General features: G+C 43.5%; 1 protein-coding gene across 4 annotated transcripts in view; it reads right to left on the minus strand.

The window, feature by feature from the left end:
- Window positions 1-20,156, minus strand: part of rasgrf1 (Ras protein specific guanine nucleotide releasing factor 1) — a gene marked incomplete at both ends in the record, with an annotated part of 28,721 nt that extends 8,565 nt beyond the window's left edge. Inside the window, 14 exons of one of the 4 annotated variants that reach the window (XM_080842500.1) lie at window positions 1,181-1,429; window positions 1,855-1,937; window positions 3,255-3,388; window positions 3,755-3,818; window positions 4,326-4,486; window positions 5,511-5,629; window positions 6,118-6,227; window positions 7,586-7,779; window positions 8,027-8,106; window positions 8,531-8,784; window positions 9,157-9,249; window positions 10,278-10,425; window positions 11,920-12,026; window positions 19,881-20,156. In XM_080842500.1, coding sequence (XP_080698626.1) covers window positions 1,181-1,429; window positions 1,855-1,937; window positions 3,255-3,388; window positions 3,755-3,818; window positions 4,326-4,486; window positions 5,511-5,629; window positions 6,118-6,227; window positions 7,586-7,779; window positions 8,027-8,106; window positions 8,531-8,784; window positions 9,157-9,249; window positions 10,278-10,425; window positions 11,920-12,026; window positions 19,881-20,156 — 2,072 coding nt within the window. Of the gene's footprint in view, window positions 1-1,180; window positions 1,430-1,854; window positions 1,938-3,254; window positions 3,398-3,742; window positions 3,819-4,325; window positions 4,487-5,510; window positions 5,630-6,117; window positions 6,228-7,585; window positions 7,780-8,026; window positions 8,107-8,530; window positions 8,785-9,156; window positions 9,250-10,277; window positions 10,426-11,919; window positions 12,027-19,880 lie in introns of all 4 variants that reach the window. The other 3 variants (XM_080842498.1, XM_080842499.1, XM_080842497.1) reach the window with 3 other exon arrangements.
- Window positions 20,157-23,110: the final 2,954 nt, after the last annotated feature.

The following is a 23,110-nucleotide window of genomic DNA, read 5'->3' on the forward strand; positions in this document are numbered from 1 at the left end:
TCAGATCCTCTGCAGACGACGGCAAGGGTGGGGTCCTGCCGCAGAGTGGCCGGTTGCTAAGGTGACAGCGACAGAGCCCCGCTGAGATGCTCCAGTCAGGAGAGAGAGAGAGAGAGAGAGAGAGAGAGAGAAAGAGAGAGATATGAAGAAGGGAAAGAGTGGGAGAGAGACCGCCAGTCAAAGAGAAAGAGAGAGAGGGAGGCAGATACCGTGAGGGGTAGAGAGAGACAAGGCAAAAAAGAGGGGGGGAAGAGATAGAGGTGGTAAAAAGAAAGAGAGATGGAGCAAAACTAAAGCGAGAGACTGGACCCAATTACTGCAGAACACACACACACACCACTGTCACCTCTTTGCAGACCTATTCACCATTTTACCTATTGCAGCCCTCCTTCTCTCTTTCTCTTTCTCTCTCTCTCTCTCTCTCTCTCTGTCTCACACAGACACATAAAGTAAAAACCTGTTACTATGTGCTGAGGAAATGGAAACTGGAGACTCAGGGGAATATATATGGTTTAAAGAAGCATCCAGCAATGAAAGACATGGCAAGCGGGGCCTGCCAGGGCCATAGTAATGTTTCCCCAACCACCCACAGACCAGCACAGAGCAACCTACCAACACTGCGTATCAGCATTCCCGCCCAATAATAAAGCCTGCCGTTTGCTCACTGTTTAATGGGTGAGTTTGTCCTTCAACACAACACAAAGGGACATAAAAGAGTTTTTCGTTTGTAGTACATCATACAAGCAGTTTAGTGCTTTGTCTGAGGTTGTTCATGCCAAATAAAAAGGGTGCTGTCCTATACATCTTTTGGAATTTCTTAAGCATTGCCTTCCTGACTAGCTCAATGAAAGCCTGTCTTACAGGTGCTTGTGTGTGTGTGAGCGAGTGTGTATGTATGTGTGTATGTGTGTGTGCGTGTGTGTATGCATATGAATTGTATGGGGGTGTGCTCAAGGTGTCTGGGGTCATACATTCTTGATTACCTTCCAGTAAATGTCTAATGTCTCTGCATGATTCCAATGGAAATCTTGAAGAGTCTAATGACTTTATTCAGGACTGCATCTCCTAGGGTACAAATGTGGTAACAGGGGGTGCGCATGTGTGTGTGGGAGTGTGTGTGTGTGTGTGTGTGCGTGCGTATGTCCACTGTGTGTGTGTGTCTGTATGTAGCTGAGCTCACCGGGCCGGTATGGCGCTGATGGGCCTCTTGTAGATGTTGATGAGCTTGTCGAGGACTACGTCGGCAGTGGTGAAGACCCGGTAGGAGTGGAGGAAGGTGTTGAGGAAGTCGATGGACAGGAAACGCAGGTCGGTCAGCCTCTCCAGCAGCCGCTCCACGCTGGCGTAGCGGATCTGCAGCACCTTACAGGAGTTCATCATCTTGCTGAAGCGGATGTCCACGTCATCGCAGTACAGGCTGGCATCAGACCTGCTCAACAGCACACAGGACGACCAGCAGATGGACACAGGCATGGATGAGAGAGAGAGAGGTAGACACACATACACATACACACACACACACACAGACATACACACACATACGCATAAGTACATACATACAAAAATGGAGACACACAAGCACACGTACAGATTCAAGTGTACACGTACACAAATAAGCACAATATGGAAACAAAGGTACAGTATGCATACAAACATAGACACAGAGACACACACACACACACTCACAACTCACAATACATATACACAAACAGCACAAATAAAAAAGCAAAGTACACAAAGTATAGTGCAGGCACACACACAAACACACAGACACACACACACACATGCATATAAATGTACACAAACACACACACAAACGTATATAAATATACACAAACACAGCGCAGTGCTTACTTGATCATCTGGGGCACACTGACTTTAGAGTTCTCCTCAAAGGCGCCCATCATCAGGCCATTGCAGCGGATGTTGTCTATGCACTGTGGAGAAAGCAGGAAGAAGGGAGCAAGAGAAATAGAAATAGTCAGCAAAGGGAAAGAGTGAAAAAGAAAGAAAGATGTGTAAGCAACTGCAAGACAACAACATTAAATGTGATTACTGATGTGAGTGTGTGTGTATGTTTGTTTTGTATGTCCTGTGTGTTCAGTTTATATGTCTGTCTCTGTGTGTGTGTGTGTGTGTGTGTGTGTGTGTGTGTGTGTGTGTGTGTGTGTGTGTGTGTGTGTGTGCAGGGGCGGAGTGGGACACAAAAATCCACCGGGACTATTCTGACTGCACCGGCCCACCACCGGCCCACAACGTGCCCAAAACCGGCCCCACCCATCCCCTCCACCTCCCATATATCAACTAGCCTACACAAACAATTATTGTTAGATTTAGTGTTGATGTGTGGGTGACAGACGTGTGTATTTGTATATGTACATTTATGGAGATACGGAACAAATCGCGTCCCGTTTTGGCTCAAATGTTATGCTAATTCACAACAATGTGTCCTGTCAACTCACTCGTATCACCAGTTGACGGCTGGTTGAATAAATCCGTAATTCTTGTACATTTTGATGCACTCTCCTCCAGCATCCGCCTCTTTTTCAGTCTGGCCTTTTCGGCCCCTTCTTTCTCCTTTCTCTTATGTCCCTCCATCAGGTCCGCTTCACCTGCTCTCTCTCCCTGATAGCCGCTAATTTATCTCCCTACGCTCACTTGATAAAGGCAGAACGATACGCATTTCCCATGAGGCTTTGCTCCGACCATTGTACAATGTATGAACAAAAAAACGAATTAAATTGCTGGCCAATTTATATTTGTGGTCATGAAAGTAATGTAGCGTCTGAATAAAAAGAATTACATCAATATAGGAGGCTAAACAAAAATCAGTAGGCTGGATTAATGAAAGTGAGTTTAACACCCACCATGAGTTAGAAGTAGAGAGACAAAAAGTGCTATAAATATTGGTTGGACCGCCATATCGTGTAACTCTCTGAGAACTTAGAGATTTTCACGCGACCAACATTAAGTACATGACAACTAAATTGGCCGCTCATGAACTTCACACGGCTGCGAAGGCTGGCCTGCAGGCTGCTTCACGTGAGCTCATTGGCCGACCAGCCCACCGGGAAAAGTCCCGGTGCTCCCGATGGCCACTCCGCCCCTGTGTGTGTGTGTGTGTGTGTGTGTGTGTGTGTGTGTGTATGCTTGAAGCAAGTGTGCAAATATGCATTTAAGTGTCTGATGCTAGCGGTTTGCTGTTGTATTGAGCGCACTCTTTGGGTTCCTGGGTGTGTTGCATGTGGACATACCTGGCTAATGTCACTGGTCCAAGCAGACTTCTCCTGTCTGGAGGAGGCCACTAGGATGACGGTGAAGGCCTGGGTGTCTTTGGGCTCCACCAACATCTTGAAGTCCAAGTGCTCCATATCCTGACCACTTTTGTCTGTTTTGGCTTCAGAAAAAAGGAGCATATTTACAGTAAATCTGCTTTATGTCTGGAAATACTTGTGTTCATGTTTTGTTTTTTAATCACAATTGTAACATAACTGGGTTCATAGCTGAGAATCTATGACTACATTTTTTAAACATGCATGCTTATTTTGAAATACATAAACAAACAGAAAACCAAATACATATTCAGTAACCACAAAACAGCAACCAATTCAAATGTAATAACTACTCCAATCAACATTGTTTGCCTTTTGTTTTCTAAACCTTACAAAACATAAAACAAAATCACGTCTCAGTATTGTTGTGCAGAGACCTGTGTGGTCGATGGAATCAGCTCTGAGAATACATGGACACTTACCCTCGTCGTCCGTGCCCTCTGGGTCCTCTATCAGTGTGCAGTCGATCAGCGAGACCACCCCATTCTGAAAGCAACACAAGCATTATAATAAGGCACAACACTAGGAAGCACTGCTATCAAATAATCAGTAGGGGAGGCGACACCAGTGGAGTCTTTACAAGGGAATCTCCAGCGCAAATTTTGCCCCCGAGGGAAACAACAGTATAGGATTACTGAAGGATGACAAATTACATTGGGGGTGTGTTGAGTGAGGGGGGAGGATAGAGAGAGAGAGAGGGTGGTTATCACTGCTTTGAAGGCCAACATGCCCATTCAGTGCACAACAGAATTTTTCATTTCAACAGCCCTCTTCAGGTTAACAATCTCCAGAAAGCATGTTTTAATCCTATACTATACCACACACAATATACCAAAAGTGGGGTGGGAAAACGTTGTGAAATGTGAAACGTGAACAAACATAAAAAATATTTTTATATTTATTTTTTTCCCCCAGAATGTACCATCCATTGTTGAAGCTGCTATGGCTATGCACTAGGTGCAGGGGGGGGGGGGGGGGGGTCTATGAACCTACCTTGGTGAGGTGCAGTTTTCCTCCAGAGCTGCGTGTACAGATGATGAGATGTTTGGAGAAGAGGAAGCACTGCCTCTCCCCCTCCTTCTTCAAGGACAGGGAGCCCAGGCGCCCACGCGTGATCTTCCCCTTCTCACTCAGGGGGACCTGGATCAGGGATCCTGGAAGTGTGGGTCAGAGGGATGGAGAGAGAGTGAGAAGAAGACAATGAGCAAAAAAGGGAGGAGAAAGGATAGATCAAGGTAAAGAAAGAGGGAGAGTGCAAAAGGAAAGAGAGAGAAATAGATAAAGAGGAAGGAAGAGAGAATGAGTAAGAGAGAAAGAAAGAGAGAGATAGAGAGAGAGAGAGACAGAGAGAGAGAGAGAGAGAGAGAGAGAGAGAGAGAGAGAGAGCTTGACCGGTGGTTAGGAAACTTAGAACCACTCTCACTCTGGCTGGCACAAAAGGTGGGCTTGGCTGTATTTGATCCATTTCTTTATCCGATCCCCCATCGCCCTGCCTCTGTCTTCTGCACTGCTCACATCCCACTGCAGATCACTGACATTTGCTATCCTTGCCTCTCAGCCAGATTGACTTGTTAGAGTCTAATTACACTTGGAAATGTAAGAGTTGCGGTGGTTTTGAGCAGGCTCCTCTCCCCATAAGGGGATAGGGTGGGGGGGGGGCAGCAGGATTATACCGCACAATCCCTCAGGGCACGACTTTTCCCTGGGGGTCTGGTGTTGGGGGAGTGTGGATGCGGTGGGGGGCACTTGCAGCGGGAGCAGGACACCAAAAGGAGCCCACAGATGTCGGGAGGGCTGGGAAGTGACAATGCGAGGCAGTGACAGAGAGACAAGTTAAGAATAGAGGACGGAGACGGAGGGAGAAATCCTCCTCTGTGATATATCCGCTCCTTATCTGGGATCTCAGGCTCTTTTTGTGGAGAGTTTCTTTGAGGCAGGGGAAGCAATAGGAAAGGAGGCGTATGTGTGTGTGTGTGTGTGTATGTAAGTGTGTGAAGCTGTGAATGAAAGTGTGTGTAGTTGTGTGATTCTATGTGTGCTTGTGTTAAGGCTCTTGTCTTGCTGCTTGTGTTAAGGTGTGTGTGTGTGTGTGTGTGTGTGTGTGTGTGTTTCTGTGTGTGTGTGTGTGTGTGTGTGTGTGTGTGTGTGTGTGTGTGTGTGTGTGTCAGGGGCTTTTACCTTGTCTGACAAAGGTCTGGCTGGTGTCCAGGAGAATCTCACAGCCCTCCACTATCATGCGCTCGATGGCCAGGTTCTTCCTGATGTTCTCTGTCTCACTCACTTCATCATGCATTATCCTGAATACACACATTTCATTTATTTAGAACAAGGACACATTTATTTCATTGTCACTCTAAAAAAAAAAAACATTTCATTGGATTCAGACTGAAATATTTTCATTAAAATATTTACTGATAATAGTGTAGTTGGCCTGGTGGCTTACTGATATTAGAGCTGTGGTTATATTACACTCCATTTAGATTTTTACAGTATTCGCATGTACAAGCAAAATGCATGTCTTTCTTTAATACATTGATGCCTTTTTGTGATCGTTCATTTTTGTACACAATATATTTGTGTGTGTATGGTCTAAAATGTGTGTGTATGTTTGTGCACATTTACTATACACAAACTCTATGTGTGATCACATCACTTATCTTCTGTTGTAGGGATTCAAAATACTGAGATACTGATGCATCAGTATGGCGAGAATCTTGTAGATGTGACCACTGCTAAGTACAGTAGTATTGGTATAGTAAACCAAGTACACAAGAGGATGTTGTACCTGGACAGCTCCTCCAGCTTAGACTTGGCATACTCCAGGCTGTTCCTCTCCACATGCTCATGGGGAGTGTGAGCTAAGAGCTCGTGAAGGGTAAGGATATAGCGAGGAATCTGCATAAAAGAATGATAGGGCCACTGAGTTTCTGGCAAACATTCAAACACACACCCCCCAATATGCTTTTTCTATGAGGAAGATCAGAACAGAACTCAACACACACACACACACACACACACACACACACACACACACTCACACACTCACACACACACACACACACATTCACACCTATCAGCACAAATTTATAACCAACGCAGCAGAGCCCCAAGTGGGCCCCACAGGAGCGGGCTACGATGAAACTGCATACCTCGCCAGAAATAAAAGCCATTATGATACCACCGGCCTCCCAAACAACCCGTTTAAGTGACTATGAAACAATACAAGTGGGACTTCATGAATACAGACTAGCCTGGTTTATGGTTCAGTGGAAAACAAGCGTGTCTTGGAGAAAATGTACAACAGAATTCAGGTGCATTGTGGGTATCTGCAAGGTCACAGAGGCTCTCTGTGTGGGTGACATGCATCCAGCCAGAATGTAAACTCAGGGGGTGTGTAGACGACACCGGCCTTGTGTAACACAGCATGACTGGGTGTGATTACTACTGTGTTACTAGTTACTGTGTGGCTGCTGCTCCTGTGAGGTGCTGAAAGCTGTTAGATGTTATGGGGAATCTGAGTAGCCTGTGAGTATTTATATCACAGAGGTTTGTCCATAACATACTTTGTATATGTATGTTCTAACAAAGACAGGTAAAAAATTGTTGGTTTTAATACACACGTGTCTATTGTTAACACCTGTGTGTGTTCATATAAAGTAACTTTAATAAACTATTTAATCCACTCACTAATCAGGTCAAACTGACCAATGACACTCAACATCAGCTCTGCCGGGTCATTTGGACCCCCGCTGTGGTAGGTCTCTTGCTCAAGGCAGTGATTTACCTTCATGAGAAGATACTGAACCTTGTCTATGGGTACAATCGACACAACATTAATTTCCCAGCTAGTCACCACCAGGACTAGGTTGATTGTGCTTCCACCACACTCTCCAGCTCTGAACGCCACACCAGGCTCAAGACTAAGGGCAACCTCTATGCCATCCACAAGTCACATACTGTAGAGGTTATCCAGAGAGCCGGTCTAGTCCTGATCTCCATGCACCCAGGTCATTCTGCTTTGAAGTCTCTTCAGCTTGCATTGTATGATAAAAAAAGGTCTAAGTTGCATTGTATGATAAAAAAGGTCTAAGTATAAGAAAGTTATTATAAAATAAGAATAATGATGAACCTCTAAGAAGAAAATGAATGGAAATTGCTGTTTTTCCCAATATTTTGGACACTTTTCATGTCCAAAATGAAGGATATCAAATTAAAGAAGTTTCCCACTGAGCATGCTGGATCTGTCTGCCTACCTGGAACATGGGATAGGTGAGGAAGGTCTCCAAGGTGCGCTCCTCGCAGTCCGGCTTGGCCTCGTACTGTTTGAGGATCATGTCGAAGTTACGGTTTTGCTTGCAGTGAGCTAGGATCTGCAGGCTGTACTGGTGGTTGCGCACAAACTCCTGGTAGATGTTCAGCATGGGGAGCAGGATGTCAAAAAGGTCAGCTGTAAGAGAAGGTGGAGGAGGTGGAGGAGTAGGAGGGAGAAGTAAAACAGCTGGCAGGTAAAAGGCATCACTGTACAGTACAGAGGCGGTCCACACTTTCCATCAAGATGAAGTTACAAAGACTAGTCTGTAAACAAGAGAACTTAGCTACAGAACACTGTGGCAATCTTGGAAATAAAACAAAACAACACAGTCTTTCAGATAGTAAGTCCAAGCTTAGCACAGCTGGAACATGCTAGAACTTACCCAAGACTAATGTTGGCCAGCTTGCTATCCTCGCCTTCAAGCCTTGGTAAAAGATCTGATGGAGAAACATGATGGTCTCACTGTTGGAAATGAAAATCAAAAAATAATTATAAGCACAGAGAGGCCGATGCTGACCTATGGTTAATCAGCACTATTTCCTCCAAGGTCTTCATGCACAAACTCAAGGGAACACAGATTTTGCACCTGCAATCTTCTGATACACCCTATACTATACTCTACATTCTGCCTTTTTCTTTCCATTGAATCTATGCTTACTGAGCTCCAGGGGTTCTTAAGTGGAGGAGGGGAAGCCCTTTGGGACACATAATGGCACTGGGAGGCTGGTGGGGGGCGGGGGGGGGGTTGCAAGATCATCATGAAAAGGTCAAACTCAGATTTAAACAAAATCTCCACCGGACGCCAAGCAGACAGCACTTCTGCTGTCGAGGCTCTGCAAAGAATCCTGGGATTCCCCACCAGCGCCCCCACCGCTTGTATTCTCACCTGTTGAGGAAAATGCTACTGACGTCGTCATGGGTGATGGGCGGCTTCTTGGAGCTGGCGGCCATGCGCAGCGGGCGCAGGAAGTTGTTGACCAAGATGTGCAGCTGCTGGACGTACTCGGCCTCGGCCTCCAGCATGCTGAACACCACCTGGTTCCTCTTCCTCATGCTCTCGGCGTGTGGGGAGCGTATGTAGTCCTGGATAATGGTCTTCCACTTTCTCCGGCACATCCAGCCGCGCAGAAAACTCTGAACCTAGAGGATTGTGGGGTACAGGAAGGTAGGTTTTTTTTTTTATTATTTTGTATCCCTGTTCATTTGTTATCCGTATATTATTTGGAATTATCATACGTATGTTCTGTTGTTTTCTTATGTTCTGATTTTCCTCAACATAGAGAAATAGTCTATAGTATGCACGATTTCTATTCAAAATGATTCCCTTTCAAATCTAAGACAACATATATTGGCCATATCTTATAATCAAGACTGATTGCTGCAGAGAAGGTGCAACTTCAAAGGGAACCAATGAGGCCAGAGGTCAGAATGTGTCACATCCAAAACACGCTTCATCATTGTGGAGAGCAACAGTAACTTTCAGCATGTTTTAGGTGAGGGGACTCATCTTACTTTCTTGATCTTCTTGAGCTCCGAGTCGTCATCGCTGGGTGCTTCTGTGGGTTTTGACTGGATACTTTCATTGTCCTTCATGTGCCCAGAAATCTGCCATAGAAGAAACAACACCACAACCCACAACTATCAAATGAGATCATTCACAGAAGAATTGGAAGGATAAAAGAGTCAACACTTCAACGCTATTTACAAAAAAAAAAACTCCTTCTCCAAGTGTTGGCAAGTGACTGAATCAGTCCAGATCAACACCAAACACTGATGTGGCAGGAAAAATTGGCCCCTTGGCTGACATCTCTGCACTGACGGTGATTTCTGATGCTAGTTAGCTATTCAAACCTCTCCATGTGTCCCTGCTGGGATGGTCGTTCAAAGGTGGAGTGGGGGGGGGGGGGCTTGGCGGGGGGGGTGCTGGGAGGTGGAGGGGTGGCGGGCATGGGTGACACAAAAGGAGCCCGAAGCTTCCAGGCTTTTACTTGAAGGTAAGTGTCCCCATTTACTTTGTGCGCAAGGGGCCCCTGAAAGAGTTTATTATCCTGTTTCTGAGGAGGGATGCGACCACTCATAATAGAAGACCCTTCATGCATATTCAGCAAAGCATTTCATTTCCAGGCCCACATTTGCACATTAAAGTGAAATGACTATTTGATCTGGCTGATGAAGAATACAGCGGGTGGGGGAGGGGGGTCTACTGGAGGGATGTTTTATTAGTGTAGAAGCAAAATGGAGCCCTGTGAACCGCACCACTAACAAAGTGTTCCAGGCACCTCTACCCTCTGCCATTTAATCCCCTCAGAAAAAAATAAAGCGTCCGTGGACCCATCCCAGTTACAGCCTCACGATATTAAACTGTAATGAATTGCAGGTCAAACAAACACACCAACACTTGCACATACACACACACACACACACGCACTCAAATAAAAACAACTATCAACAGCATCAAAATATCCGCCGTGGCTCGTTCAACAGTACCACAGATTTAAATCAACCATTCTGCTGTTGGTCGGCAATCACAATTTACTGACACATTGCCCGGCATTTGATAACGAGCTCTATTTAATATCAGACCTACTGTAACAAGCCCCTGTTGTGGCTCTCAGAATTACAACAAATATTACCTCAGATTTTAGGCGTTCAATCTCAATTTCCCCGTCCTCTATCTGTTGTCGAAGTTGCTTAGCAACCGTTTTCTCTGTCTCCACGATTTGGAGTAGATGAAGATACTTCTGCATGAGGGTTTCATGCTCTGTGGCCAGGTTCCGATAACTGTACAAAACACACACACATACACACACACACACATACACACACACACACACACACACACACACACACACACACACACACACACAGACACACACACACACACACACAAACACACACACACACAGACATATCAGCAAGGAAATGCACATACATACACACATACTTACATACATACATGCATCATACGTGCACACACACACATATATGCACTGGCTTGTCAACATGGGTAAAAGGCTATATAGCATCTGTATAGTAACATGTGAATATGCAAAACATGCATAGGCCCACACATTACAGATATGGAGAAACATTGAGATAAATACACACACACACGTACATGCACATTCCAACACACTGACATCTCAAAATGAAAAGGAAGCGGTAAAGCTCTGCTTTATCTCTAAGGGGCAAACCCAGCCGCCTTCATGTTCACACCACAGATTTTGCAAGGCTCGGGGGCACTCTGCGGATAAACAGCTAAAACAGTCCGGCAGACTACACACAGCGAGCCCAGAGCTGCACCCCAAATCCCTGTCTTTCTCTCTCTGCTCTCATCACCTCCACATGCACGCGGGAGAACGCGCCTGACTCATATGCAAATACAATTTTACTCTCTGTCATTAAAAGTCATCATATTGATTTTCCAGCAGCTAGTACAACCATAAAGTTGATCATATTTGTGTATGGAAATCAGTAACTATGTGCAAAAAAGAACACAACTCGACCTCACTGCTTGCTGAATGTCACTTAAACAGGATATGTTATGAGATAGACATTAACCAGATGCCTTTAACGGACTGGATACAAAATGTTCTCTATATGTATCCAGACTTAGCCTAAATCACAATTCTCCAGAATGCCACCACAATCATTTCAATCTCAAAACCCTCACATCCTGACAAGCAAACGTGCTTACAGTACATTTAAAGCAAGAACACAGATCTGTCAAACCAGTGCAGTTCTCTTCAGTGCAATGTCGAGAATAAAGCACAATTGAGCAGAGGAACTTCTGTGCCGTAACATCGAAGATTTCCTGAACCAGCCGTGGGCTAATTATAAGTAATGAGATGTACAGTTTGTCCCCCAAGCAAACATGGCTCTTGTGAAAGCACTCTGCGTGTGTCGCAGTGGCACAGCACATTGCATTGCTAATAGAGCATGATTAGTGCTCCATCTACACCCCAAGCTGATTGACATCCTTCTGATGCTGAGATTTCATTAGCACACTCATCATCTCTTCCCCAATCACCTTCCCTCCATCTCTCTCTCTCTCTGTCTCTCTCTCTATCTCTCGTATACTGTATATACACACATATACATACACTGGGTGTGTAAAAAGCCCAAATTCATGGTATATCCAGGCTCTCTATGCTAAACTCAACAATGCTTGATTACACCCTGAAGTAGAAAGGGGGGGGGGGGTGTTGCTTGTGTGTGTGTGTGTGTGTGTGTGGGGGGGGGGGGGGGGGGTGCGCTTGACATGTGCTGTTGTACCTGGCATGTGTTATTGCTGCCACCCATTCGTCGCAGTCCTTGACGTCCTCTGAGCGCAGCTCCAGGGCCTTCTGGTTCTCATGGTTGAAGATGATCGTGAAATAGTACTGCAACACGTGAGAAAAAAAGAGCAGAAAGGAATGGAGATTAACACTCTAAGGTCCAAGGCCTTTTAGACTTTTCTAAGTTGACTGACATGCCTTGATGTTTTTGTACATTTTGCTTAACTAAAAACATTGATGCACAAATGGAATATATGATTATATTCTAGAAGACCTCAGCAATAATATTAGAAAAGGGTTCAATGTTTCCGTGGTTGTTCTTTTTATGTCTCTAAGACGAAAACTCAATTCCTGAGACACAAGATCTGCATTGGGTGTGCACGTTCTCACATAATCACAGAAAGAATGGTTATTTTTCCGATACTCTCACGAAAGTCACACGAAAAAGACAATGTTGAGACGTTACGATGCAAGACAAGCGAAGTACACAGCTGTACAACGTACATACATTTCTAGCACACATGTTCACTCTGCAATTTACAGAAGTACTGCCAAGTGTCCCAGTTATTCCTAGATTGACAAGCCATGTAAGAACACATTACACACCTCTCATGATGTTATGATCAGACCATGGTTTGTTCATGGCTCTACTGTCACTATCTCATTTGAAGTGAATAACTAAGCTATTATTCCTAAGGTATGATGATAGCTATAAAGAGAGCTACATGTAAAACAGCTTCAGCTATTAAAAGTGCCCATCGAAAGGCACCCAGGTCTGTGGATCTGGAGGGAGATGTAAATCGTCATGCCATAAAACCCTCTCTCTGCACCTTAACAGGGCACAAAACCACATGGTGCTGAGGAGCTAAAGGAAAGCTTAACCATATTTTGAGCTGATCAGTGACTTCAAGCGGAGGTTAAAACTGCCACAGAGGAGTTGGGATTCCACATGCAGCCGCCACCACCACCGCCACCATCGCAGCAACCACCACCACCACCCCACCCCCGCCAGCCCATCACCTAGATCGATGGGCTCGGCTACAGAAACCCCAGCACTGTCTGCGATAGTGCCTTCTCCCCTGGGAGGAGCCATAAAACATGTAAGCCAGAGGCATGAAACATTACATAACTGTACGCTACCTGTTACCTAGCAACTCCTCTCCGTGCTGGTGGATAGTCTCTCCCTCTCTCTCTCTGCACTTTCCCGCCTCTCCCTTTAAGCTAAGCAGGCGTTCTTTGCTCTGATTTCCTGAGAACCGCCATTTCTGATGCATGGGGATCTTGTTAGCTTCTCGCTTACACTAAGAGATTTTGAGCAGAAACATAGTCACCCCTATTACGATTTGCACGAGACCATATTCCGATGAGAAAGCCTACACACACAATCACCTGGTAGGCCTACAAAGAAAAATGTCCGATCCCATCTATCCACACACAATTTTTTTTTTTTAAAGTGTTCATGAGTATTTCAGTTCACATTTTGTTGTTTAAACCAGAAAAACAATGGTCTGATGAGAACCCATTATAATGAAGGAAACAGGACAAAAGGGCCGTTTATTTCAGTGTTCACAAACACTCCTAAACCTGCCATTCAGTCTCATACAGCATGAAGGTGAGGGCTGAGCTTTGAAACTATGGGGTGAGTTAAGGGTCTACGTTTTTCCTGGTAATCCCCCTGGTCAAACAAGAGCCCTCTCTCAGGTGCTTAAGGCTGAATCCTTTTGAGAGGGACACATAGGGAGCAGAGGGAAATGGCAGGCTGTAAACCAAACGGGAGAGTGATCCTATCCTCAAAGGGCCACTGGTGGGACTTCCACTCCAATCGAGTGGGGCCGCATCTGACACACCCCACCCCCCAATTTAATCAAGTGATCCCCAGATTCACACGCCTCACAGGTTGCAGCCTACAGAGGTGCCTTCCCTTCCTGTTCAGGGAGTGAAAAGTAAAGTGAACAAGTCAGCTCTAAACTCTTTTTTTCACATCCAACTAAGAATCTGGTTTCATGGCAAACAACACTGAGGTCTGGGATGGGACAAAAAACACCCTTAATGTGTTTGCAATGTTGAACAAATCGAGTTTGCAGTAAGTATTGGCCAGTTAATGATCTCATTGGGCCTGGAGCCAAATAGCCAGCAGGCTAAAGAATGCTGGCTGAAGTGGCTGTTCGAGTGGTCAATACAACACCTTCTGTATTGGCTTGGTCAATAACGCCAGCAATACAAACCTTTGCTGTGTAGACAGAGCAAACATGGTTTCAACCTCAGTGAAGGTCAGAGCATGAAAAGACGGAAATATGTCTGGTGCATGAATGAAATTGACACAAAACTGTTACATAACTGTCTGTAGCACATAGTGACATAACTGTCAGGGCCTTCACAACTAGTCACAAACTGTCAATAAATACTGCTTAGGTGGCCAGAAGAACACTTCCGTCACTCTTGCTGATTTCGCTGGTGCGTTGAAATAGATTATTACATTCCCATTGGTTTGTTCGTTGCCTCAGTGCTGTTTCAAGATATTGCAAATGTACCCCAGTTGTTTCAGGTAATGAGGTACTGATTAAACTGGAAACCCTGAATGCACTTTTTTATTCACTACACCAAAGACAGAAAGTTTTCAGTGATTTCTCATCTCTAATGTTTCTGCACAAACTTTAAGACGCCACAACGGAGCACAGGAATAGAGAGCACTGAATGATTTAATCTTAAAATGTGTTATACCAGTTTTTAACAATCTGGTGGACAAAGAATGGACCGTTTTCACAAATTCATTCATAAATTCTTCCATCGTGACGGACAAACTGCCATGCTCAACCAAATGCTCCACAGATTTATGCAGATAACAGTACTCTCAACATGGCCATCCCTTTAGGGCATAGTGGTCTCAAGATGGTTCGCTCTCCATTGTGTGTTCATAAATGTGGGTAAACAGTGGAAAGGATTGCTTCGAGGACATCCCCCCCTAAAGAAAAAAACTAAACAAAGAAAAACTAAAAATTTAACTCAGGATACTTTGCATTCAGCGGTGGGACCAGAGGAAAGCTCAGACAACCGTTACCAAGACTACGCTGTGGCACATGGCTCATGCCTCCTTCTCACATAACTCATGCCCACAGGTAGAGGATTTGAAAAAGAACTAAATTCAACTCCTCACAGTCTAGGGACCTATAATGGTAGTTGCAGTGACTGAAAACGCAAACGCCTAATCTCAGCGTTGCAGACGCCTGTCCCTCCTCACTTCTCGTGGCGGGGGCAGATATCTTTCCACCTTTTGCCGTCATTAGCCCCTCACTCTCCCTGTGACAATCTATCCATGTTGGCAAGGCTGTGTGTGGGGTGCCGTTGCTTGTTTTTGTCTTCATTTGTGTGATTTGCTTTTTAAGAGGAAGCACAATGGCTCATTTAAGAGGCCAGCTTATCACACACACGGGGTGGGGGGTGGGGGGGGACCTGCCTCATCATGGTTTATGTGGGCTGCTGAGTCATGCTTCAAACACTTTTCTATTGATTCATTTATTTCTTTATGGGCACAAATGAAAGGCCACAAGGCTCGTGTTGCTCAGTGCCAGAAAGGCAGTGCCTTTGATGCTGAGCTGTTAATACAGTTGATTTAAAATCACCCTCATTACTTTCACTCCCTATTCATTACTTTAGTGCCATTACACACACATGGACAAATATCACAATTAGGTGATGGACGTCACCACGATGTAGAAGAGATGGAGAAATTAAATCAAAGAAGCAGCACTTATAACACCTTTAGACCATATGAGAAAACAGCACCAGACTCCTTTCAACAGAACAGAAGAGGAAATCAATGACGATTTGATCTAAGACAAATCGTGTAAATCCATACTAGTGAACTGCTGGTTAAAAAGAAGAGATTAGACTGTTTAAGTAGAATTTCTATCAAGCAAGTACCTCTCACAGGAAGTACCTGTAAGTGCAATCTGGTGTTTCACGAGGGGGAAGTGGCCTCTGGAGGAATGACAATGGACACCCTGTCCCCATGTGCACCAGGGCATGGTCCATCAGTGATTTCCTTCATGTCTGTGCTTTTCCATGGGGAGTAGTTGACTCGAAAAACATATTTAGCCCAGACTTTCTCCAGGTTCACCTGCCATCTCATCCATCAATGATCGCCAAAACGTCTTTTCCCCAGATAAGCCTCAAAATCAGTCCCTGAAACATGTACATTATTCATTCCCTCATTTTCACCCTTTTCCCTTGAAAAAATAAAAACCCCAAACAAAACAGTTCTTCACATATAGAAATTGCTGACTGTTCATTGGACTTGCCTGTCGACACAGTCTAAGTGTCTCTGAGAGCAGATCAAAATAATGATGCCAAAACGCATTAAAGCACAACTCCTCTCCCCTCAAAAAACACCTTCCCACAGAGCAATGACTGTCTTGCTATAATTGGACCCTGACCCCACCGAGGTACTGTGCTTGGGGAAACAAATTTAGCCCAAATAGTGATCACATATAATGAGAGAGGCGCGACGCACCGCTACACGCCTGTCATACAAGAGCACAGTGCGTTTTTCACATGCAAATAAGGGTTGCCATAGGAACTGTGGGCTCAAATGCAGTTATATTAAAAAAGGAATAAATAAATGGTACATAGAACGCTTGCTAGTAATGTTATGGTGATAAAAGGGTGTATCCAGGAAAAAAAATAACAAAATATAACACTTATAAACACAGACACATAAAGTACAAGCAGTGTTTTCCCGGATATTCTAGATCAGCTGACACCAGTTAAAGCAGGAAACCTGTGACTGATCATTTTTATCTTAACTGGTGGAACTGGTGAACAGACTTTTTCACATTTAGAAAAGCAATCCCTGTGCATTAACTGATGTGATGATTTCATGCAAAACAAGCCACATTAAAGGTAAGGAACTCATTCAGACTGCATTGTAGATTGGAACAGCGTAAACTGTCTTCCATCCTAAGTAAATGTTTTCAATACATGGAGACCTCTCTGAGCATGAGCTAAGCAACTTCAAATGTTATCTGAACACGGCCAATATACAAACGTGCACGTGTGTATGATTCTGTGTGTACACGTGAGCTTGTTTGAGTGGAGGAGAACAATAAATACCATTTGTCCACACGTTGGACAGGTTTTTCCCATGGGCCCCAGCTGGTTACCACCATGGTAAATCATCAGTAGGGTTGTTATGAAATTGTTTGCTTCACTTGTGTTCATGTTGCGCTAGATTCCATATCCCAAGACAGCTTTGTCAATGAGCTAGCCCAAGGGATGTGTCTTGGCCAAAAACAGTCTTGCCTACGTGGGAAACTTCTCTCATCTTGGAGACTTTCTTTAAGTCCAGCTGTGTCTAGTAGCCAATTCCCTTGAGTGATTGGCTGAAGGACTACACTGTGGGCAACGGAAGGTTGAAGGTCTGGCTAAATAAAAGAAACAAAATCATGATGTCATGGGATGGCAGAGACGGGCATCTGTGTGAGACTGACGAGGCAGAACAAAGACTGAACAGTGAAAACTCATCCAGTCATTTGTGTATAAAGGACCTGCAGAATGCAGCCAGTGCTTTGCTAGTAGTACATATGTAAGCCCTGAACCCAGCCCCCCTCATTAGCCAGAGACCATGCCTACAGGGTTTGGCTTGACACCTTATGGCTGCGGTAGAGCATCCAGCTCTGTCCACACAGCCAATACCTCCCAAACCTTATTACTGATTCTCCTTTCAACCACACTATTTCAGGCAAGGACGAAGGTGACACAAATATGCATGAGTATGCACACACACACACACACACACTTTAATGGAGCATATGTCTCTGAAGAAAAAAATAAAACACATGTGTCTTCACAGGCACCAAGTGCACAGTGGGAAGACAAGGGCTGCTGATGCTTCAGTGGCTGAGCTTTCAACAACAAGATCTGCAGAAATTATAAAAAAGGATCTCATAATCTGACCAAATAGATAGTTTGTGAACACAAAGATGTAAAAATCACCAATTAACTATCAGAGTTTCCCTTTACATAACAAACGAATTCCAGTTAGGAGCAACAATTTGGAAAATATTACATTTAATCCAATAAGAGGCAATATTCAATCCACATTCAAAATTCAATCCACATACTATACATGCCATGAAATACTTACAAACAGGTGAGAGTGTGGACAACTTGAAGAGGACAAAAGTTATGAAAAAGATTGCTCATATTGACCGTACATCAGCAGCTGTTATCAAACACTAAATGAGATCCAAGATTGGAACAGCATAAACAATGAGTCTAATGAATTGTGATCCTATGACTAGAAATAGTGTGAGCAAACGGTGCAGTGTGTCATATTCAACAACTTCAACATCACTTTAATATTTTTATATTTTTAGCAATCAATTACTGAGATGTAGAAATAAGTAATAAGTAACTAATCATCCACAACGTCTGCGACACTACCACCAAAATTTGGACTGAATTTTTGAGGAGAAAGACAGAACCACCCAGTCCAGGACACCGTGGCGCATATTGCTTTGTCAGCACAGGGGCAGCTGTTCACAGAGGGGGCCTGGGCTTGTGCTGGATCGCAGCCTTAGACACTGCTAACCACAGAGAGCATAGCCCAAACAAACAAAGATTTTTGCATCCAGACATTAAATTCTCTGGACATTGACATGATTCTTGGCATCTTAATCTTGTTGTTTCAGTTGATGAAAATTATGTAAATGGCAGAAATTATATTTGATTACAGATCATGTCTTATCATAAACAAGGCAACAATCACCCAACTTGTTTGCACTGGTTGTTTGCATTAACATGTAATTTGGCCAATTCTCAATTGCTATTTTAAGCTCTTATGCCAGGCAGTTTTAACTTAATTAAAAGCCTAGGCCAAAAGAATCGTATATACATCGCAAACCAACTATCATTCTCCATTTGCTCAACTGCAGCAAAATATTCCATAAATGCTTGTCGTCGAAACAAGAAACAGAATCTAATGAGGAACACACACACGACCACATTCCTCTAAATTAATGTAAGAGTGAATAGAGTCTTTATTTGTTTGATAGCCATTGTAAACTGTTGTTACGACAACATTGCAGGTTAAATATCTACGAGTTATTAAACACTGGTAGCGGACGCAGTTGCCAAGGTAGGATGCTATTAATATCAGCGCGGGAATGAAATCAATACGTCAAACAGACGGTGATTTGTCGGCATTTTCCCACATGGGGGCGACTCTGAGATTGAGAAAGTGCTTTCTCTAGCGTAATTTCCCCTCATAGCGAAAATTAGGGTGAAAACAACCTGATACTAAAATTGAAGATTCATTAATAAGACAACATCATTTTAGAATAATCAGAAGTGGATGTCTCACATCATTCTTCACATTTCCAGATCTCCCCAACAAAAACGATCGAAACACTTAATAAGAAGAAAATCGTGTGCACAAACAGCCAAATGTTTAACTCAATTGTATGTTAATAACTCCCTTAAAAGCTCCTATCATATCCAGTTAACAGGATAATTTGAGGGAGTCTAAATTCAATTAAGTGTGGGTAATGAATTCAATTAATCCGTTCCCATTACATAACATCATGTGAGTAACTGGTCTAACCAGAACGTTACATTGTATTGTATTTATATACAGAGCAATCGCTCATGCAACGTTGTGTTTATTGTTTTAAGAAAGATAAAAGGTTGGAAAAGACTTAAGACACTGTTGAACCTCTTCTCCAAAATCTTGAACGGTGTGCAGTCTGTGCACTGGCGAAACTGCTGGCTAGCTCTCCGTCTGAACTGTAAGAGCCTTTAAATACAGGCATCGCATTTAGACAAAGCCCGGTTGCATTTTAGTGGCCAATATTATATATGAGTTTCCCTCCGGAAAACTCACGATTTCTGCAGTGTGTTCTTCACTGGGATGACAAAACGTTCACAAATGTACGGAAACTTGTCATTTTGCACGCCCCTTACCTGTTTTTCTAAACACTCCTTAGCTGACTGAGAAGGTTTTGGTGAAGGCGACCTGTCACAGACGCAACCCTCCAACAGGTATAATCCCGAAGGTCGAGAGCTGGACTCGCTCTCGAAATAAAACAGCATATTCTGCAGTAAAGCGAACCACTTGGTATGCCATTTTGTGTTATCTGAGCTCTTTTTGCTCAAGCTGCCCCGTCGCGTTCCATCTTTCTTTGCCAAGAGACCCAGGTAGGTGACATGGCCATCATTAAGTCGTATTCCCTTCTGCATTTTTGTTTGCAAGATGCTTGATAGGGGAGAAAGCTTGTTGATCCTTACATCTTCCTATAGAGAGATCCCCACACGGACGTGCACTTTCCTGATTAGTAGCAAACTAAAGCACGGTCTGCCCATCCGCTGCAACCGTGTTGGCGTGGAGTGAAGAAAGAGGAAGAAAACGAAGAATGTTAAAGTCTTTCATCCTAATTGTAACGACTACTCAGTTAAGACTTAATTGTATTTTCCCGAAATCCAGACGGTATCTGTTAACTATAAGACAGACCAGGAGAGCAGAGAGAATAACAGCACGCGAATGAACGGTCGATCGTGTTCTCACGTGAAATCCTCCAGCTAGAAGTGCGCGAGGTGCGGAGAAGGCTGCGGGGTCACGTGAGTCGTTCTTAGCGGGTGTATTTCAGAACCTTGGACAGAGAAACAACTAAAAGCAGGGTAAAGCAGGGTTAAGACAAGAAACATAAACCTCGTTCTCAGCGTTTGTGTGCAAGATTTTCAGTAAGTGATTTAGTTTGCTAGGCAGGTCACTGCTGATGCGCAAACATACTGCGCAGTGGAGCAGGGTAGCCTATTTGTTTCACTTCACTATTAATTCCGTTCAGTGGTTCGGTTCTTCGTGAACATTTGTGGACAATACACTATCAATGGGGATGATAGCAATGGCGCTCTGAACTTTTGCACCCATTTCAGCCATTTCAAAAGCCATTGTTAACAGTTGGTTTCCTTTTTCGATTATAGTTTTTTGTCTCGGAGAAAGTGTTAACTGCGAAAAAGATTGAAATATCTTTAATGTCTTCATCCTAAGAAATACGAGTAGGCCTGCCTACCGAATGTTTTATTCGTGAAACACTGCTTTGCCTAAAGGAATTCTTCAGTCATGGTCTTGGCTGGTTCACACATTTACACACAATTGATTGCGCCAATTATGTCAGTTACGAGTAAATCTTAAACCGCTCAACATCTGATCCGATTACCAATATTATCGAGCATGTGCAATCACAGGTTGACTTACATCGGTCTCTATACAATAAAGTATCATGTTTTGTTTCTGTCAATGCGGTGACTTTCCCAGCTCACCCAACAAAGATTTTGCTGCAGTAAATTCAGTGACAGAAAACAGATGGCTGGAAATGGAATGCTGTCCCAAGAATGTCCTCGGGGACAGCGGGTGAGATCTTAACCGAATGGCCATCCCAGGAAAAGGGTCAGATGTATTTTCCCTCGTCAAACCGACGATTGTTGGCTTACTGATCACTCGGTTTTCTAATAATATAGGTGTTCATCTCTTTCTTTCTTTCGTTCTGTCTTTCGGTTGTTTGTCAAAGTAAAATCACTCTCCAAGGAAAAACTGAAAGTGTATCTCCATAACTTACGCACGCAACAAATCCAGGTTTAAATGATTATGTTTCGCCACAGCAACAAACAAAAAGAGTACACAAAGTACGTACATGGCAAAACGGAAAAAAGTGACCACTGACTTAACTTTGACTTTCAGTGTATTGATAGAGTAAGCTTTACTGCACAGGGATATTAGAGAGGGAAGCAATGATGGTGGCACTCCCTTCACTGCAGATCAAAGTGCTCATTCTGGCCATGTGAAAAGAAAATCCATTCTCTCCACTTCAAATGCCAAGCATGCAATGAGCTGCAGGCCTTAGCTTGAAATCCTGATGTTTCTAAGACGTCAGCCTTAGCCTATATGCTAATGGAGTCATTGGTCATTCCTCCACACAAGTCAGCCACTGGGGTGTTTTCATATCAGAGCAAGGATGACTTCGTCAACCCAGGGCATGCCTGTTACTCCAGCTCTCTGACAGGTTTTATGCACAAAAGACAAAAAACATTATTTTTAGTTGATTTTTTTTCCTCCTTCTCCTCCCTTCTCTTTGCTTGTCTCACAGCACAGTTCACTTTGTATCTACACTTGGGTGCACACACACACACACACACACACACACACACACACACACACACACACACACACACACACACACTCAAACACTTTCTAACAAAATACACCAAGTACTCTTTGTCTGCTTCCTGTATGACTTGGTGTCGTTAATTGATGTACATCAAGCTGTACATTATACGGTCAGTATACAAAAAAAACATATGCATAATAATCATGTCAAATTATATGTAATTTATAAGTATAATAAATTAGTTAATTGATGTGATCTATTTTGTCCACTTGATGTGTTTATAGACTACTGGAGGAAACTGAACTTGTATACTTGTTCATTTCTGTGATTTCCTTCCACTGTATTGATTTTTATCAGCAAAGCAGGGGATGCTTCAGCATGGCTAGCAGAGAACCGTAAAGAAGTTCATACCTCAAGGGCACGCACTCAATGCCCCTTCTCGGCATGACTTCCAAGAACCTTGGTCCTCTTCCATGGAAACTCAGAGGCACCTTCATGACAAGGTCCTCCTTTGTGCACTTGCTCATTCTCTGTGAGTCTGTTTGTCTTGTCCTGATTGAATGTTATTAACACATGACATATTAACTAAATAAATTCATCAAAATGTGTATGGCCATCATACTTACAAGTTATTATATAATTGAAAGATATTTTACCAAAAGAAGTTTAGTATATGTTTTCTAACTATTATAAGAATCTCCAGTGTACGATATTTCATACTATAATGGAATGGTAGAAATGTTTTTTTCATTTTAAAATATCAGTTTGCAAGAGAATTCAGTTCTTCACAGGGAAAAGAACAGTGACAAATCCAAAATCTTCAATGCTAAAACACTTACGTATATACTAAAATGCTGCTGCTGCTATCTTATATGAATTTTAGTTTTAGTGTTTAAGGAAATGCATCCTTTAAGGAGAGCAAACTCACTCCTAACCCCTATCAAGTCCATCATAAGCCACTGCATTGTTTTATTGTTGAAGACCTGGCCCGATGTTGGATTGGAAATGTAAAGGTCACTAGACAGTGGA

This window comes from Sprattus sprattus (assembly GCF_963457725.1).
Source record: "Sprattus sprattus genome assembly, chromosome: 7".
NCBI classification, from domain to species: domain Eukaryota; kingdom Metazoa; phylum Chordata; class Actinopteri; order Clupeiformes; family Clupeidae; genus Sprattus; species Sprattus sprattus.